Source organism: Manacus vitellinus, unplaced genomic scaffold, assembly GCF_001715985.3.
Source record: "Manacus vitellinus isolate BGI_N305 unplaced genomic scaffold, ASM171598v3 scaffold_48_pilon, whole genome shotgun sequence".
NCBI lineage: Eukaryota > Metazoa > Chordata > Aves > Passeriformes > Pipridae > Manacus > Manacus vitellinus.
Genome location: NW_021940593.1, coordinates 5,645,306 through 5,662,588, shown reverse-complemented (window position 1 = coordinate 5,662,588; position 17,283 = coordinate 5,645,306). Strand labels below are relative to the sequence as shown.

The window sequence follows — 17,283 nt, the reverse complement described above, 5'->3', positions numbered from 1 at the left end:
CCAGGGCTGAGGGGTCTCTGTGAGGGCTGTGTGGGATGTCTGGGGCTGAAGGGTCTCTGGACAGAGTTGGATCCTGGATAAAGCGTTGGGATAGGGCAGGAATTTGTGTTAATTTCAGTCTGTTTCTTGTTGTTATTTACTTTAATTGGCCGTAAATCAGCTTTCCTTTAGTCCAGTCTGTTATGCCAGCAAGGGCTGGTGAATGATCTCCCTGCCTTTATCCTTTCATCCTGCTCCCGAGGAGTGAGGGAACAGCTGGCTGGGCAGCTGGCCCCAGTCAATCCACCACAGTTCAATGTACTTCAATCCAGTCAGAGCTTACGTGCTGGTGCAAAAATACTGGCTGTGGTGATAAGTCACACATCCCAGCCCTTGGACAGCAGGTTTCTGGTCAGGGCATGGTTTTTGCTCTGTATCTCCTTTGCTTTGCTGATAGCTGGTGTGAAGGGGAAGGAAAATGGGAGGACAAAAAGAGACTCAGTGACTTAGGATCAAAGTATTGTTTTGGAGAGACCGAAATGTAACAGAGTTCAGGAGCAAAAGTAGTTGGAGCTCTGAAATGAGGGAAAGATGGATAAATGGAGCTCTTCTTTGAGGTGGGCAATTTGGTTACTGTGGCTGCTCAGGAAACCTTGCGGCAGTTCTCATCATTGAGATTCCAGCCGGGAGGTTTTAGGATAACAACCACTTCTAGAGCCAGGAAAGACATTCAGTGTTTCATGCTGTGAAAGTCAGGATAGAGGAAAATAGCTGTTGCTTGTTGGAAAAGGTGAGCTGCTTCGTGTCAGACTTCAGGCAGCCTCACTTAAAGGAGGGCCTTTTCTTAATTTGTAAGATAGATTTTGCTGCTGGCACTTGCAAACGTGTCCCTTAAAGGTTTCACTGGTAGTGAGAAATTTTTACACAGAGAGTGCTTTGTTTTTCACAAAAACTCTGCAGCTTTTGCTGCACTGGTGCTCCAGCTAATGAGGTAGCAACATCTTTTACTTGGTTCTAGATTGATAGTCACCTTTTTTCATGCTTGGGGTGGTTTTTTTTCTGGACAGCCTCTTTTCTGATCTTAATTAGGGTTTGGAGACTTGATCTCCCAAAGTTGTTACCATTCCATCATTGATAATTGCATAAATGGAGAACAGGAGCTCTGCCACATTGCTCCCTCTTTTCCTATCAAGGAGAACTCACTGGCAGCTAAAGGGCTGATTTTTCCAGTGGGGCTTTGATTAACTTTGTCACCCATGGTAGTATTCAGAAAGCTACATTAGGACCTATAGAGATGTCGTTATTTTTACCTTTGGGTTGTCCAGTATAGGCTTGGACAAGGCTGGAGGAAGCTTTAGTTTTGGATAAGGGACTGGGATTTTTTTTTTTCCCTCTTGCTCCCTTAATCATTCTGGGAGCAAAGCTGCTGCATAACCCTGAGCATCTTAACGTGCATCTTACTGCAGATAACAGAAATGAAAGATCCCATGGATGTGGAAAGTGAATTCCTGAATATGTTCCCTTGAGACCCAGAAAGTTATTCTGGTGCTGAGAGCTTCTCATTTCGGTGGTCTGGCTTTGGTGCTTTTCACACTCCAAGTATTACTTATTTTGGAAGTGGTGGACAAGTCTGTCTGAACTGAAGCCTGGATGTAGTAATTCCACACTTCACTGCCGAGGGAAGGGTGAGCTGTCGACTCCCTGATGGTGAGATCTGGTCAGTAAAGCTTGAAACAAGTTCCTCTCTCTGCCCCATTCCAGTCCCCAGCCTCAGCTTTCTGCTGTATTTCTACATGAAGCTGTTGAACTGCAGACATGAGGTAAAGGGTTCAGACATATCTCTCCATCTCAGTTTTCAAACAGCAGTCTCCCTTCAGGAATTAAAATGATGGATGATTATTTAAGCTCTTGCTAACCTTGGCTGGCAGATCATGACATTTCTGTCTCTACTGAGTTTGAGTTCCTTTGTTCCTTTTTTTTTTTCCTTTTTCTGACCAGTGGAGAATGTTTTTGTAGATAAGAAATTCTACCAGCAGCACATATCACACTGCACAGTCCAGGGCTGCAGGAGTGACAGATACATGTAGTTTAACAGCATCTCTCCTGTAAAACATCCTGGCAGCACAGTCCTGGGGGGATTAGTGTAACAGAGGGGTTCAGCCCATGTTGGGATGCAAGAATTGTCCAAGTGGTTAAATCCAGGGACACCTCAAGAGGTTGAATCCAGGGACACCTCAGCTTTTTGATGAGTCACTTAACAAGCCCTGTGTTTTCAACCTGTTTTGCCTTTTCCTGTGTTCTTGCCCGTGTTGAATGAGGACAGGAGGCTTCTGGAGCGGGCTGGAGCAGAGTCAGGCACTCACAGCCTTAAGGTACAGTCTTTGTAGGTGCTGCCTGATAACATCTTCCAGTTAGATGGTTATTTTGCAATGGGTTTAGTGGGGTTTAGGATTTTTCTGCAAACTGCTACTGGCTTTTTGGGCTGCCGTGCAACTCTGGTAGAAAGGCAGGCTCTTGCTGTGCAGTGTTTCAAAAAATGGGCAGTTAATTCTGTGCAGAAGGGAAGAGTGAAGCACTGAAAAGCACATATCAGTGGCAGCCATGCCATGGGATCGGATAAAACAGGGACATAAACAGTCTTTGGGGTGGTGCTCTCTGACAGGAGGGTTTGTGTGAATTCTGCCCACTTATTATTGTATCTGATACTATTTTTAGAAGGATTAAAATTCTCCTTAGGTAAAAATTGTTTCTGAGTCTTGTCTTGCGTGTGGTGCAGCTTCTGATCATTGAAGCTTCTGACATTTTTCATAATAGAATAGTGATGTGGAGCTTGATTTGTCCACCATGTGAGACTGTAGCTGTGTTTTCTCTCAGGTAGTTTTGAGTTTTAAACCTGTTTTTTTTCAGGTCCTGGTCCTGGTTGCTCAGCAGCAGCACACGGGTGTCTATCAGTCCAGTTGTTATTTTTCAAATGTTAAAAAGACAAGTTTGCTTTTTGGTTCGCAACATTCAGGGGGGTTTTGAAATATTACTTTTGCCAAAACATGCAACTTCCTACTTGAGTTAGAGCTGTTTAATGCCCAGTTCTCTTTTCCTGTGAGCTACTTCATGGTTCTCAGCCATGGGAAGCTGAAAATGCAGTCGAGGAAAATTGAAAATGACTTGACTGATTTTCATTGTCAAAACTGAAAGAAATGAAGTGTAAATAAGCACAGAGTGAATTTCTGAAGCTGACAATGCAGCGACCATCAGGGCCAAAGGGCCTGCGTTCAAGAAAGATTAGTTGTGAAACTATCCTTGATTTGCATAGCAGGCTTCAGAGGGCAAGCAAAGTAGCAGTTAAATCTTATTTTAATTAGACTATTGAAGGCAACCTCGCAAAATATAGAGGTCTGGACTATTTGGCAGAGAAATTATCAACAGAGTGGGGTTTGTTTGCAAACTTTCAATAGAAGTTTACTTAAACAAACCCTCTCCGTGAGATACCGTTATAGGAAAGTCGGTTTGGCAGCTTTGCTTTAGCAATCAGCAAAGAAAAAAATGTCCCAGACCGTAGGAATGCCCAAATTGGAGTGCAGCTGTTGAGAAACCTGAGGCTAGCCACTGAAATACATCCCACCATAGACAGGTGAGGGCTGCTTTTGTGCCTTATTTTGTTTTAAAACAGGGCTCTTTTGTGCCAGAGTTAACATTTTGCTGTTGGGGAGGATCAGTGTATAACTAGTATAATTTATTCTAAGAGATAGACTTTAAATCAGTCTGATTCCAGATTTTCATGGACAGATGAGTCCCTTGCCAGGATTGCAGAGCATATAAACCATTCGTGCACTCCCTTTATTGGGCTGTTGTGGGGGTTTTTTATAGCTCAATATTACAATTATTGCTTTTTATCTTGGAACAATTTGTTCTGTGAACAGGCGTGTTTACTACTTGTGTCTCAGAGTTTGGCTTCCCTGTGTAAGGACAAGGAAAAAGTCACGTTGGCATGGAAAACAACCAAAGAGAACGAACCTCTTAATCCACAACTCTGTGAACATCCCCTCAGTTACGCTAAAACTTCTTTTGTTAACCTTTTGTGTGATTTCTGCCTTTTATGTCTGCGTAGTAAACCAGATTGATTTCTTAAAACTGATTAACCACGCGGCTTTAAAAATACACGCCACGTTAAGGAAAACAAACCACAGCTGTTCTGTTACAGACTCACTTCAGCTCCGTGTGTGGAGAGTGAGGTGTGTGGAGGTGAACTTGGCTGAGGGGGGAAACCCTGTGGGGTGACAGATGGGAAAAGAAGAGGCTGTTCCTGACAGTGCTCCTGGTTCGTGGCCACCCCTGTGGATGGGAGGAAGCGCCCGGCACTGGGGAAGGGGCTGGCGGGAGGGGGACAGGAGGTGGCACTGGGGTGCGATCCTGCCAGACTGAACATTTGTCCTTTTTGCTGTGCTCGCGTTTTCCAGGTGCATCAGCGGCTGTCTCCTTGGCAGAGCGTGCGGGTGGTGTATTGCAGTACCGTAGTGCCCTCTGATGGTGAGTACACGCGTGCAGCCACTCCGGGCTCGCCTGGGCTTCACTAACTTCGGTTGCCTTCCCTGCCCCCTTTTCTGGTTGAGGCTTTTTTGGCAGCAATCCAGTCTGGAGCTAAGGAAGCGACAGAAAGAGCAGCGTCAAGAAGGATTAAGGCAACGGTCAACTTTTCTACTAACTGTCCGTACAAAACTGGACAGGCTTTATAAAGGAAGATGGAATTGCGTGCAACTGTCTGGATCTCTTTGCCAGGCTTGTCCCTGATGTAGCTGTGGGCTCTGTGTGATGCTCACCCTCCAGGGTAAATGTCCTTCCTGAAGGGAGGGGGTCAGACCATGGACCAGGCTCTGCTCCGTGGTGCTGAGCAATGGGACAAGGGGCAATGGGCACAAACTGATGCCCAGGAAGTTCCACCTGGACATGGGGAGAAACTTCTTCACTGTGCAGTAACCGAGCACTGAACAGATTGGCCGGAGAGGGTGTGGAGTCTCTCCCTCACTGGAGATATTCCAGAACTGTCTGGGCACAATCCTGTGCCATGTGCTCTGGGATGACCCTGCTGGAGCAGGGAGGTGGGACCAGATGACCACTGTGTTCCCTTCCAACCCGACTCAGTCTGACCCTGCCTGCCCTCTTGACTTCATTTATGTAAGAAAAGTGCAGTTCATACCAGCTGTGTGCTGAAGCAGTGGAAAGCATCATTTGCTGCAGTGAATAAGTTGTGAAGCCAAGGCACTATTGTTCCTTTATTTAAATTCTGGGACAGCTCAAACATTAAGCTTTTTTGGCAAGGTTGTCAGAGCAAAAGGATGCACTGGTGGAACTTTAAAAACCTCCGTGTGCCAGAACGCACAGAGGAAAGGAGCAGCTCTGAGCTTGCTGCCTGCTTAACGTGGGCATGCTGTGCACAGAGACTGGAGCACTTGTGCTGACTGACACGAGCAGGGAGTGCATCCTCTCCCCAGTAAGGCCTGTTAATAAGGCCTGAAAGCTAATAAATTAAGGGTTCCAGCACAGTCACTTCCTCTACCAGGACAGTGATGTGGGCAAACACAAAGAGAACATGACTGCTGTGGAGAGCTCCAATAAAAACCTGAGGGATTGAACAGGTGGAAGTGCAGAGGACATGTAAGGTTGGGAGGATGATGTCAGTGTGCCTGGTATGATTTTACCTCTTCTTGAATATTCCTTTTGTTGTTTCTTCCAATAACTTTACTGTGCATTGTTTTGACCTCATGTATTGCTTAATCCTGTTCTTTGTATACTTTTGCTTATGCAAAACCAAAAGTCTTTAAAAAAAACCCAAACCCATGACCTGTTGCTGGTTCACATGTGATTGAATCAAAACTTTGTGGTGCTCGAATGAAACTTGTACCTCAAAGCAACCTCACACTTAATATAGAGTGTAAAGCTTTTAAAATTCTCCGTGGTCTTAATTAGCAGGTTCCTGGCCAGGTTGTAGGTGTCTGTAAATGCACACTTGTATACAATTACTTTCTTTTACTTGTCTCATGTATTTAAATGTTGGCTTAACAGTGATGCCCGGGGTGTGGGAGCAGAGCAGAGCGGGGCAGCCCTCTCACAGGGGCTGGTTAGAACTTCTCCTGGCACTGGCTGCTGCTGTCTGCTTGGTTTGTGTTATTGACACGTCCTTTGGATTTCTTTCTTTTCTTTCTTTGCCTCTGAGCTCTTCCTCTCCAATGCAGTAAAAATCTGACCAGCGTTGCTTGTGTGGGAGGTGCTGAGAGGATCAAACTGGAATTGTGGACTTTCCCCACCAGTGAATTAAGCTAGAGAATTACTGCTACAAGGAAAGCATAAAGCAGCTGTATTTTCAGCCTTAGTGAACCCTGTCTTTTGAAGGGAAATAATTTGGTCTTTAATACTCCACCTAAGCTGGAAATCCTCAAGAAAGGCTTTGTGTGTGCTACCGGTGCTGGTGACTCTTAAAATGCAGCAGCAGGGCTGGTGCTGGCAGGCACTTCCTCCAGAGCTGGCAGTGCTGGAGCTGTGGTTGTGGTGTGGTAGCAACGGGGATACACAGAAAAGCGTCCATGCAAACATTGTTATCTCTTCTGCTCTGCAGCAAACTGCCTCACTGCCCCTGTGACCCAGGCAGTGCTTTAAATCAAGCCTGTGTTCCGTGGTTATGTAAGCACAACTTTGTTGCATATGCTGCTCACAGAACCAATGAATTCTATACTTAAGTGGCTATTTTAAGCTTCTAAACATGTGGATTGCTCCTTCTGAGCCTGCTATCACAAGTGTGGCTAATGCTAATCCATTTCTTACCAGTCTCTTGTTCAAATACTTGAGTGAAAAACCAGAAAAATCTGATAGCTGGTGTCATAACAGCTGCTGATAAGGAACTTGAAATTCTGTCTGACTGTCCAAAGAAATTGGCAGTTTGCTTTATTTCTTCCCAGGAAAGATCTGTCTGTTGTCTCTGAGCTCTAAGCTTCGAAACACTAAAGCTACTAAAATCCTGGCAGGTGTCCGAGCCTTGAGAAGAGACATTAATAGGTTTGCAAATTCTGGGGCCTCTTAGGATGCTTTAGGTGTCCATACTTAGTCACTTTCACCTAGTCCTTAAGGAATTTGGGGTGGCAATCCCCTGGAAGAGGGAAAAACCCTTTTCATGCTTGTTTTGGTTCATGAGGCTGGATCACAGTCAGCTCAGAAGCCCAAGAGAACTCCTCTGGCCTCGTTCAGGTGCACTTGGTGCGTCCTTTCTCAACAACCACGAGCCTCCCTTTTCGGAAAGGTGTCTCCAAGACTTGTCCTAGTAGTTCCCTTTGGTAGTTAAAATAACATTATTTGCCTCTCTTTCTTCTCATGTTGACTTCTTTGACTGACTAGTTCTGATGTTAACTGCTTAAGTTGACTTAGCACGTCAATCCATAAGTTTAAGTAGCTGACCAAAGCTACACCAGGTGGGAATACTGAGGCAGATGCAGAGTGGGTGGGTGTGACTGCACCATCCTTGAGACGTGGAAACGCTCTGAGCAACAAAACAGACCGGAGGTTTTTACATGAAGATACATATAAAAATCAAATCATTTTTAGGTGCTCTGCTATATCTTAGCAACTACTACCCTTGAGGACAGCTTTGACTGGCTGTGATTGAGTAGAGGGCTTTGGAAACGTTTTTAACTTCTCTGTGCCTGGATGTCCTGAAGCACACGGAGCGGGGTTGTCTTTCTGACAGTGAAATGATAACCAGCTTACAGTTCTTACAGGTCACTACTGTGGATTTTAGAAAGGTGCACTGAAACCCTTGAGAATGCTTTGGAAAAATGCTCCTGACAGAACTAAAGAAATGGGAAAATCTCATTCTGTCTACACCTAAATAGTAATGCCTGCCTCGAGAAGTACAAAGAGTATTGATCCCATGAATTTTAGATGAAATGACCTTGAAGCCTGAACTCAGAGTGCTGCTTCCTACAACCTCGTGCTCCTGACTGCTCTCTTAGATATTTGTTGCCTCAGGACAAAGAGGAGGGAACCAGAACTAAACAAGAATAAAAACATTTAAAGTTGATGTTTGCTAATGTACACAGTCTGCCTTTGTCTCCTGGGCTATAAATCCCGATAAACTGTGGTGTTTTGTCTTCCATAGTCCAAAATGTTTTGATTCTCAAAAACTAAACATACTGTGCTGCCATGTTTTGACTTTTACATATCATGTTGCCTTTAGTATAAAGGTGACTGAGTTTAGAGTAAGTAACTTTTCTGCCAAGTTAATGGGAGGGAAAACCTCAGATATCCCTCAGTTTTTCTTTGATGGACACACATCCTGATAAAACCAGAAGTTTAGTCTGCTTTACATTCAGCTTATGACTGTGTTTGCCTCTTTCTCCACGGGGCAACTAGAGAACTACTATGAGATGATGTGTTAATTTTTAATGACCACCTTGTGTTTTTGTCATGTTTTAGAAGTGACAGTGGTTTACCAGAACGGGTTGCCTGTGATCTCCGTGAGTCTTCCGTCCCGACGTGAGCGCTGCCAGTTCACCCTGAAACCCATCTCGGACTCCGTGGGGGTGTTCTTACAACAGCTGCAGGCAGAGGACCGAGGCATTGATCGGGTTGCAATCTACTCAGCAGGTACTGCTGTTTACAAACTCATTGATTTACTTGCTATTTGCAGCCAGCTCGCTGCTTTTGAAGTAAAAGTTTGCTGGGGGGCAAGTTCTTTGACTTCAGTGAAAAAGCAGAAGGTAGAAATGCCCTTCCTAGAGTAAGAATATTGTTAGCTATCCCTGTGTAGTCCAGTGTGCCAAGGAAATCAGCCCTAACAGAGGTGTTTCTTGGTGACTTTCCTCCTGTTTAGTAGGAAAGGTGCAAACTGTGCAACCTACTTAGAGGTTCTAATGGATCTACAAGGAATTGGGTGTAAAAGGTGGTACAAGAGAAGCAGGATCTTGTCTTAGCTCTGAAAACTGAGTCATGTTTCACATCTCCTGTGTCCTGATGAAAACTATTGTCCGTGGGAAAGGATAGAAGCCCAGCAGCTGGGTTTGGGATGGTGTTTGAGTCCTTTACTCCTCCTGTGTAACGAGTGCTCTGTGTTGTCCTTACAGATGGCACACGTGTGGCCTCCTCCACAGGCATAGACCTGCTTCTGCTGGATGACTTCAAGCTGATCATTAACGATGTCACATACCATGTTAGACCACCAAAGAGAGGTAAAGCAGCCTGGTTCTGGCAAACATCAGGAATAAATTTCAGTGTTCAGTTCCCTGCTTAATTGCAACATGCTTTATTAACTTATTCAGGAACATGAAGTGGTATTTCTGAAGGGAAATGTTGCAGTTTCTGATCCTGCCTTTGGTGCCTAATTTAGTGATATCTGAATAATCAGTGATGAAAAGCAGATATTCATTCTGCTCAAAGCCAATGCCCCTGGCCCCCCCAGGAGGGATAAACAAAGAAATGCAATTCCTTTTAGTTTCTAAAATTTTCAATTTATTTTTTTTAATTACTGAAAAGTATTTTAATTAATTCTGAAGGAATACAATACAAAATGGGAATTAGATTGAGACTTAGATTGTCTGGTTTGGAAGAATAAATTGTTGTTTCCCCTGACGGTTAACATTGCTTCCATTTGAGTGTGATACTTTGAATATTGCAAATAAACCTTGAAACAGTCGAATAAATGAGACCATGCTCTCACAAAGCTGTGTTAACAAGAATCAAATAGGAAGGGAAACCGACCTGTTTTGAATCAATGGGAAAATCCATTTCAATAACATGCTTTGGATGTGTGTAATTTTCAGGATGTGAAAACTTGCAAGAAGCTTTTGAGACACTCCAGCATTACAGGTGGAGACAGGAACTTGGTGTTTTCATCTGCCCTCTGCTCTTTCTCTGAGCACCCGGGTCTTGCACCTCTGAGGGACTGCAGCAAAAGGGGCAGTTTTGGAAATGCTGCTCTGCTTGTCTCACAGCTGTGGGGGATTTTCATTCTGTTATTGTTGTAAGAAATGCTAATGTTTGGGCCTTCCACTTTTCAAGCAGTAGATAATGAACAGAATCATTCCTAAGGCAAAATCGTTGATCATTTAATAATCTTGACCAGCCTGAAGAAGGCAACATATTAAAGCAGGTTGATCTATCAGAAATCAGGAGGCTGACCACATCTTTTGGGGCTGAGACCACCCTGGGTGGATGATGCCTGGGCAGACCTGCTGATATGTGCCCTCCTCCTCCTCTGTAGATGTAGTTGGCTTCCAAGGGCCTTTTTGGAAAGGAAAATAGTAAAAATGTACTTTAGCATTTTATTGTTCATGACATAAAATTGCCAAGGGAAAAAAGAAATTTCTGACTCAGGGAAACTTTGTCCCTAATATTTGGGAGCCTGGAATTGGGAGTGCAGCATGGGGTGAGATGCTGTTTCTCCTCTAAATGTGGGGTAGACTGACCTCCACTAGAGATGGATTTTTCCCGTCTCATTAAAAGCACCTTAACAGAAAACTCTGCATTGAGATATCACTGGATATCACACACACAAAGGAGTTGCTCTGCTCTGTCACCCCTTGTAGGATACACCCATTTTGCACTGATAGGTGAGCTCTGGGATCACCAAGGCTGCAGGAAATCATTGCCTAGGATACACTTGCCAAGGAGATTTCCATAGTTAGTTTGTTCTAAAATGAATGTGCCCTCAAATAGGCGTTGAGATTAGTTCTGTTAAACTTTTCAGCTATTGCTTTTTCATTTTCACAGGATCACCTTGTGTGTTTTAGAACAGAAGTGCCACAGCACTGTCATCTTAAATACTTTTTGATGGTCACTCCAGTAGGAACACGGGTTTTCCTTCACAGGGGAACAGGAACCCCTTAACTGAAGGGGGATATAAATGTGCTTTGTGTGCCTTGGCATAGACAACTGAGTCATTTCTTTCCCTGAAGAGCTGCTGATCTTAAAGCTTAAGCTGCCCATGTCTTTTTGAGTTGGTAAAATCATATTTTGAGACAATAACCTCAGATACAAACCCAAGGATGCTACAAAACTATTTGTTAAAAAAATGTATTTCTTTATTTGGCTAATGTCAAGATCCTTTTCCTTTAATTTGAAACTTATTTTTTGCATGTGGAGTGTGTAACACAGTACCACTAGTCACAACTCCTTTACAAACTTGTATACTTTAAAATCCTTTTTGTGTTGAAATGCAAGGGTAAAGGCGTTGTTGGGTCATGGCCCTGCCACTGTTTCTAAACACTAGGAAGGGAGAATTCACTGCCCACAGAATACTGGGAAACAGTTCTTGACATTGATACTCAGAGTAATGATCATGAGACATTTATGGGGTCACTAACCCTCAGTGTTCAATTGCCATCATCAATAACTGGGGCTGCAACAGTCTGTGGTCTGAATTCTGACTGTCTTGACAGCTGCTGTGATGGATCATAACTAGTTTAGTTGTTCATTTGTGCTGTCTATAAATATGGATCAGAAGCAGCTGTTGATATCTGACGTGCTTAATAGGATGTGTTTCTTTTCCTTGTCCTTATGAAGTTTTTAGGAGTATCCAAGAATAAAGCCTGGTTTTCTTTTAAAGGGATCGCATTGTCTGAGAGTGGTGGAGCTTTTCCAAAGACTTCATTGTTGAACAGACAGTTCTGTGCAAACTAAGAGCAGTTTCTCGGGGGTGTGTGAGAAGTCCTGTGGGTACATGTGTGTCAAGCAGTGTCTGTTTTCCCCTAGAGCTCTTAAGCCACGAAAATGCAACGACGCTGAACGATGTGAAGACGTTGGTTCAGCAGTTGTACACAGCCCTGAGCATCGAGGAGCACCAGCTGAACAAAGAGAAGGAGCTGATAGGGAGACTAGAGGAGCTGAAGGAGCAACTAGCACCACTAGAAAAAGTGAGGAGTTCCTCAGTGTGTTTTACTCATTCCCTAAATGCAGCCTTGATTTATTTCAAGGTTTTAATTAGGTCCCTGCCATGCTTCAGATAGTTTAAAGATCACTGAAGCAGAAGGCGCACTAAGTGTTTACCAAACCATGTCTGTTTTCTGGTTCCTGTGGAAACATTTTGTTTCTTTGCTTTAAGTAATTGGAAATGAACTTGTTAGTAAATAAAGACTGGGGCTAATGCAACAGAACATTTCTGGACTTAAAGAAATAAACACCTTTGTGAGGCATTCAGAGCATACTCAGAGTAAATATGGATGATGGCCACATACTGATGGAAAAGAAGTTTAGGTTTGTTTGCATGATGTAGACTCAACTCATGTTTCAAACCACTTAAAGTTACTATTAATATAAAGTAGTGATTTTTACATTATCTCTTAACGATAGTAACACAATTATGTTTGTCTCCTGCAGGTAAGGATGGAGCTGAGCAGGAAAGCAGAGAAGAGGACAACCTTGGTGTTATGGGGAGGCCTGGCCTACATGGCCACTCAGTTTGGGATTCTGGCCCGCCTCACCTGGTGGGAATATTCTTGGGACATTATGGAGCCAGTCACCTATTTCATCACCTATGGTAGTGCCATGGCAATGTATGCTTATTTCGTAATGACCCGCCAGGTAGGACTTGTTGTGCTGGCGTTGACCCTGCAGTAGAAGGCTTTCTTTGGGCTCTCCTCCCTAGCAAAATAGCAGAACTGTGCCTGTTAGAAGCTGCTTTGCCCCTTCCTTCTCCTGTCAGAACCAAGATGCCGCTTGTTTAAGTTTTGGTGGGGTGTGGTCGTGGGGTGTTCTGCTGCTGATTGTTGCTTGCTTTTCTGGTTGTCTTACCAAAAATGCTTTTGTGTGTTTGGTGACTGACTGCTGTAGCTATACAGGTTCATCTGCTGACAGATATGGTCAGAACAGACAGATATGGGTGCATGAGGTACCTCTTGAGTTTCAAGGAAGCCCACTCCTCTGACATGCCGTGTTGGCCCTTTTCAAGAGACCAAGGTTCAGGCATCCTGTTGGAAATGCTTTTGTTTAGGCCTTTCATGGATCTGGCCTCCCATCCAGATGGAGAATCCCTCTCTGGATCCTTGTAATTGTGACAGACTCTGTGTGGATTTTCTAGTACATGGTTTGTCTCGTCACTTCCTAATCCCACCTAAATAACGAGGGAGGGAAGACTCAAAGAATCTCTACAGTCACAAGGCCATCAGAACAGATGCTGTGGGTGTTCCAGGTGGTGTCCCGGGGTCTCTTAGCTGCATCAGTTCAGGGGCAGTATTTAACACCACAACCTGTTGGTGTTAGAACCCTGAAATGTGTTAGTTTTTGTTCTCTCTGCATGGAGGGACTCGCACATTCGGGGCAGGAGGAAGGTGACGGTCCCTCACTGCTGGAGTGTAACAAATGCCTGACTGTGCTGGGTCTGGCTGGGGTGCAGTTAATGTTCTTCAGAGCTGCTGGGATGGGGCTGTGTTTGGGATTTGTGACCAAGACAGCCTTGATAACCCACCAGTGATTTTGCTGTTGCTGAGCAGTGCTTGTACAGCACCAAGGCCTTCTCTGGTTTTTATTCCTCCTTGATCTACCCTCTCCCAAGCCCCCATTCCCCACCTCTGGGAATAGGCTGGAGGTGGGTGAGGAGCTGTGAGGGGACACATCTGGGACAGCTGCCCTAAACTGACCAGACTGGTATTCCATGCCCTATAACACCATGTTTTGTTATAAATGGTGGGGGGAGTTTCTCCAAAGCAACTGTTGCTCAGAGCCTGGCTGGGCATTGATCTACTGGCAGGAAGTGGCAAGTGATTACTTTTGCATCACTCTTATAGGTTTTTTTTCTTCATTTATTAAACTGTCTTTATCTTGACACTTAAGTTTTTATTGGGTTTTTTCCCCCCTTTGGATCCTCTTCCCCCATCCACTGCAGGGGAGTGAGTGAGTGTGTGGGGGCTGAGCTGCTGGCAGGGGTCACCCCCACACTGTGTGAGCTCAGACCAGGCTGTCTGTCCTGTGCCTTTGCTGTTGGAAACTACTCATCCTCTCCAAACACACCTGAGCCATCCTGTGCTGGTGGTATCCTGGGTTGCATCCCAGCGTGGCTTTATTCATATCTTCTCTCCTATTTTTCTCTTTAGGAATATGTTTATCCAGATGCCAGAGACAGACAGTACTTACTATTTTTCCATAAAGGAGCCAAAAAGACGCGATTTGATCTAGAGAAATACAATCAACTCAAGGATGCAATTGCTCAGGTAACAAGAACTTTTCTGGAAAAAAGACCAAGAAATTAGTGCTTGCTAGCTCTTAGTTACTATTAATAGACACACTTCAAACAAGAATGAATGTATTTTAAGTTCTTACCCCATTTTCTTGTCACAGCCCCAGCACAACCACTGAGGTAGCTTTGATATTCCCAGGAATAGAACTGCTGGATGCGTAAATCAACCTGAAACACTTGTCTATATCCATCTGTAAGGGCCCTTTAGAAACTGCTGGCAAGTCTTGAGTTGCTTCAGACACTTCATACCTCAGAGGAGCCTAATTCAAGATTTCTTTTCTTCTCAGCTCCTACACACCAGATGGATTTAGTGAGGAATGAAGACTTGAATCCATTCAGTTCATGTCTTCCTGACATAGCACTTCAGTGCACTGGGTTGCAGTGCTGGAAAAATCATGTTCAGAAAATGTAGCTGTATTGTTAGAGGCAATGGGGGGCAGATTTCTCAGATTCTGGAGACAGACACTTTTTGGCAGACTGTCCACATTGTGGGATCTGCTCAGCAAAGGACTCAGGTAGAGACCTTCCCTCATATTTCTCTGAGCCTTTCTACAGAAGGGTGGCATGAGCAGAGAAAGCAGAGCTACCACATTCTTTTTCACTGCTCTGTATCATCCCTTTATTCCCAGGCTCTGGAAATGACAGTGTAGGACATGCAGGGCAAGATGAGTTCTCCCCCTGCCTTGGAGAAGGAACTGCATAAGGAATGTTGAATACAGATACTCTTGGGTATTTTCCTTCTCTTCTGTAATCAACCATCCCCAGTAATCTAGTTGGGGTGTTGATTTGTTGTTTTGGGGTTTTTTTAAATATTCCACTGAGTTTATGGGGATCAAATCTTCCCTCCCATATTCCTTGAAGTGGCTGCATGCAAGTTCAGAGAAGGACAGCTGAGAATGGTTTTCCCAGATAAGAGCTTGTGACTTTGTTTTACTCTTTAAGCGCTTTCCTTCTGGACAGGAAAACCAAGGAAATAAGGAGAAGCTTTCAATTCTCTGAAGGGAAATGATAATGAGGGGGAAGGTGTGTTGGGAATTTTTGCTTCATAACGTGTCTTCTACTTTCAGGCAGAATTGGACCTTAAGAGGCTTCGAGACCCACTGCAGGTTCATCTGCCCATCCAGCAAATTTCTGAAAAGGACTGATCAGCAAAGAAGCTCTGAACCCCGGCCAAAAACCTGTTCATAGCTCTTGCCTTTTTTAATTAAAGCATTGCAGGTGGAAGCTGGGAGGTGGTGTGGGGGGTGGAGGGTTTTTACCTTTAATCAAGACAAAGGACTATAAAGGGGGGGAAATCTCTTAAATCTGAAGATGGGACGTTGTGGAATGTTAGTTCTGAAAAGGGCTTGGCAAATAGTCATGTTTTACAAACTGTCTGAGTGGCAATTGTGTACAAATACAGGATTGGGGGGGTTCATGGAAAGAATATAATGCTGGGGTGTAGGGGTGTCTTCTTCCAGCTTTGCAGGGTCTGCCTCTTGATAAGACACCAGCAGCCTGCTTAGCTTTTTAAATTTTCCTTTACCTGATTCCAGTCTCTCTTTCTCTCTCTCAAAAAAAACCCAACCCAAAAACAACAAAAGGAGAAAAAAAAAAAAAGAACAAAGAATCCAAGCCACCTGGAGCTCTGGCTGGTGATCAGACCTTGCCCTCCACCGCCATTAACACGCACACTTCTGCTCAGACCTGGTCTCTTTTATAAAAGTTACTACAAGACTGCTTTCTACTGGAAAACCGTGAGCTTCCCCTTCCCAGCCCACCCCCTGTGCTCCACTGACTTCCTCCTTTGCTTATTTGTAGCACAGATTGGTTGTAGCCGAGTGAGAGAAGGAATGAGTTTTCTTCTGGACATTTGATAATTGATATTTTGGATTATTCCATAATAACTATATAAACTTTGCATCCTGATGCCCTTGAGCTCCTCCTAGAAATCCACGGCAGCATTGCATGAGAGTTTTTTATATTCAGTCTTAAGGGAGGGGGATTCCCCTCTTCCTGCCCCAAATCTGATAGCCACCTGGACTATGAAATTATGAAGGCTTAAAGGATTACAAAACTGTGGCAGAATCATGAGTCCTGCTTTTAAATGCACAGTTTTGGAACATGGAGTAATGAAACTGGATATTTGACTGCTTGTGCAATGGGATAAAAGGTTTCATATATGGTCAAAGCATTTTCCTTGCCCAGAGGCTTTTTGAGAGCCTGGGGCTTCTTACGGTGCAAGACACAGAACTTTGATTTTTCTAGCACTTTCCCCTGATTAAGTAGCTTTAAATGAACTTTATGTCCACAGGTCAGAATTTCTTAGGAGTGGCTAATGACATCTCTTGTTTTTAGCTAAAAAGAAATAGAGGAAGGAAGGTCAACCCATTGCCCTCTCTCCTAGCCAAGGCTGGCTGGTTTCTAAGCAGATAAAACATCTCTTCATTCAAAGCAGGTCAAGTCTGGTTCAGCATCCTGCTGATAAATGCTCTGGAGACAGGATGAAGGTAGGAGAAGGACACTAAGCTTTATATACAGAAAGGCTGGCTGCTTTTTTTCATGTTTCACTACTACTCCTCACTGTGTCGTGGAAAGAGGCTTCTGTTTTTTCTGGAGAACCAAGTTCTAAAAACAAAAAGGAAAAATAGGAAAGAAAATAATTCAGTATTAATTAGACTCCAGGTGCCTTGCAGATGTGGAAACACAACTGGGATTGCTGCCTCTTCTCACTCAATGGCATGTTGGACCGAATGGGTGCATGTTTCTAGTTTTGTTTTTCTTTTCCCTTCCCCTTTCCTTCTGTCTTTCCATTTAATTACATCGTGTGATTATTTTTTATCTGTTTTATCCTGTTTGTGTGATGAGTTTTAAAGGGGAAAAAAAATGAACACAATCCTGTAGCTGAATCCTTGGTGTGTGTTTGGGATGAGGGAGGGAGCATGGAGAAAAGTCCTTCTTTAAAAAAAAAACAAAACAAAAAACAAAAAAACCGAACCTGTGTAAAATCCTGTATCATTTATGAAATATGTATAAAAGAGCAATGTACTTCTGGAACAATAAATAACTATTCAATTTTTGAACGGGTACTCTTGAATAATGTTATTTTCCCCAGC

General features: G+C 43.9%; 1 protein-coding gene across 2 annotated transcripts in view; it reads left to right on the top strand.

The window, feature by feature from the left end:
- The window catches only part of MCU (mitochondrial calcium uniporter), an 80,869-nt gene extending 63,619 nt beyond the window's left edge, over positions 1-17,250 (top strand). For both annotated transcript variants that reach the window (XM_029962632.1, XM_029962633.1), the window contains exons 2-8: positions 4,434-4,503; positions 8,437-8,607; positions 9,084-9,188; positions 11,710-11,870; positions 12,334-12,537; positions 14,046-14,162; positions 15,256-17,250. In XM_029962632.1, coding sequence (XP_029818492.1) covers positions 4,434-4,503; positions 8,437-8,607; positions 9,084-9,188; positions 11,710-11,870; positions 12,334-12,537; positions 14,046-14,162; positions 15,256-15,333 — 906 coding nt within the window. In that variant the 3' untranslated portion in view covers positions 15,334-17,250. The remainder of the gene's footprint in view (positions 1-4,433; positions 4,504-8,436; positions 8,608-9,083; positions 9,189-11,709; positions 11,871-12,333; positions 12,538-14,045; positions 14,163-15,255) is intronic.
- Positions 17,251-17,283: the final 33 nt, after the last annotated feature.